The sequence below is a fragment of the Sinocyclocheilus anshuiensis genome, unplaced genomic scaffold, assembly GCF_001515605.1.
Source record: "Sinocyclocheilus anshuiensis isolate Anshui unplaced genomic scaffold, SAMN03320099.WGS_v1.1 scaffold1139, whole genome shotgun sequence".
Classification (NCBI taxonomy): domain Eukaryota; kingdom Metazoa; phylum Chordata; class Actinopteri; order Cypriniformes; family Cyprinidae; genus Sinocyclocheilus; species Sinocyclocheilus anshuiensis.
In genome coordinates, this window is record NW_015547684.1 from 301,801 (window position 1) to 304,119 (window position 2,319).

Here is a 2,319-nt window from a genome sequence, read left to right on the forward strand (position 1 = left end):
CTTGCATTAACCAAGGATTCATTAAATTGATCAAAAGTAACAGTAAATACATTTATAATGTTGCAAAAGATTCATATTTAAAATAAAAATAATAAGCTGTGCAACTGTACAATGAGCCATTATTAATACTTGAGCACCAGTGATAACTAATAACTGAGCAGCAAATCAGCATATTAGAATGATTTCTGAAGGATCATGTGACACTGAAGACTGGAGTAATGATGCTGAAAATTCAGCTTTGATCACAGAAATAAATTACATTCAAAAAAATATATTCAAATAGAAAACACTTCAGTTAAATTGTAATAATTTTTAACTTTTTTCTAACAGCTTACTGTATTTTCCATCAAATAAATGCAGCCTTGGTGAGCAGAAGAGACTTCATTCAAAAACATTAAACACTTAATCATTCCAAACTTTTGACCAGTAGTGTACATTCAGAAGATTTAAAATGTATTAACAAGTCATGTGGACTTTTTTTTGTTGTTGTCATTTTGCAGCTTCACAATCCCTGTTATTTTTCACTTATATTATAGCGAAAAAAATCACCTTCTGCATTCCACAGAAGAAGGGAAGTCATATGGTTTCAGAGCAGCATGAGGGTGAAAAATTAATGACAGATGTTTCATTCTGGGTTAACTATCCAAGTTTTGGGAGGCTTGCGGAAAGTTTCAGTTCTTGTAGTCACTTGAAGCTCTTTGCTTGGCTGGAATGTATGGGAAGTGAGTTTGTGTGCTTTTATCGGAAACAGTTTGCGTACTGCAGCTACGGAGAGCTCTTTTCTTCGAGTCCGGGCTGGAGTACGTTTTACGGTTACATCTGGGCGTCAGAAACCTCGGAGGTGAAGATGAAAACACAGAATCGGTGGACGACAGCCTCGATGATCTCATTCCACTTCTATCTTCATCGTAGTAGTCATCGTCACAGCATAATGCGTGATATAGCGTCTTGTCGTAATAATGGAGCCGTCCTCCAGATCCAAAGAGCCAGGAGGCTTTAGGGCTGTTTGAGGCCTTTAACGGTCCATTGAGGGCAGGCAAGTCTCCACAGCTCCTGCGGTAGAGCTCTAATTCTTGTTTCTTGGCTGTGGTTGGGCTACGGACCCTGTCTAGCAGAGGGTTGTGTGGTAAGTGGTAGTCGGATAATGTCTCATTGTGCAAGAGGTCACTACAGTCCTCGCTGCAACACACTAGTGTCAGGTCATCGTCTGAGTCGAGGTCGATATCTGATGTTAACTTGTCGATTTGTGCCACAACCTGAAGAGAAGAAAAAGAGAAAATTGAGTACATGTCTAGAAAAAGCCCTCGTGATATCTGAAGCTTTTGTAGTTTGCCCCAAAAATGAAAATTCTGTCATTATTTACTCACCCTCACGTATTTTCAAACCTGTTCCGACTTCATTTCTTTAATACAATATCACACAATATGTCCATACAACATCAACTGGGTCTGATCTGCTTGTTTTCCTCAGAAAAAGAAAAGCCCTGCAGATTTGGAAGGACATGAGTGTGAATAAATTATGACAGAATTTTCACTTTTGGTTCAATCATCTCTTTTTTTTTTTCAGTTGTTTAAAAAATCCATGAAATTGCTGTGTAAACTCAACTCAGATGTTTGGTCTATTAATAGAAAACTGCGAACAGAAAACTAGCATGTTAAATATACTATTTTATTATTATATATAACATGATTTTGGCAGGAGGTACAAGAAAAAGTAGATCACTACGCTGGGAAAGCAATATTAAATACAAGACTTTATTGTATGTAGCAATACTCAACATCAGCACAATCTCCACTGTTCAGCATAATGTAAACCCCCAAAATACCAATATAAAACTGTTCTAAATCCCATTATAACAGAACATGAAATATTTACAAGTTTCTTCTTTTTCTTCTGGCTCAAAAACATATAAAATTACACTTGCTTACAATATTAACTCTCCCTGTCTAGTCCCATGCAAAGCACACTGGGAGCTAGAAATGTCTCAGTCAGGTTTAATAAAAAAAATCATGTACAGAGCTGGGTAAATTACTTACAAATTGTAGGGCACTTACAAATTTAAACTTGTAGATAATAAAAATCAAACCTAAACTATTTTAAGGGAGACATAATATTCCCCTTTTTACAATATGTAATATAAGTCTCTGGTGTCCCCAGAATGTGTCTGTGAAGTTTCAGCTCAAAATACCCCACAGATCATTTATTATATCATTTTGAAAATGCCTATTTTGAGTGGAAGCAGAAACACGCTGTTTTTCGGGCCTGTGTCTTTAAATGCAAATGAGCTGCTGCTCCCCGCCCCCTTTTCCAGAATAGACC

General features: G+C 36.9%; 1 protein-coding gene across 2 annotated transcripts in view; it reads right to left on the reverse strand.

Annotated features, from left to right (window-relative positions):
- Window positions 1–498: 498 nt before the first annotated feature.
- LOC107703193 (UPF0583 protein C15orf59 homolog) overlaps window positions 499–2,319 on the reverse strand; it is a 12,992-nt gene continuing 11,171 nt past the window's right edge. For both annotated transcript variants that reach the window (XM_016505750.1, XM_016505751.1), the window contains one exon: window positions 499–1,256. In XM_016505750.1, coding sequence (XP_016361236.1) covers window positions 672–1,256 — 585 coding nt within the window. In that variant the 3' untranslated portion in view covers window positions 499–671. The remainder of the gene's footprint in view (window positions 1,257–2,319) is intronic.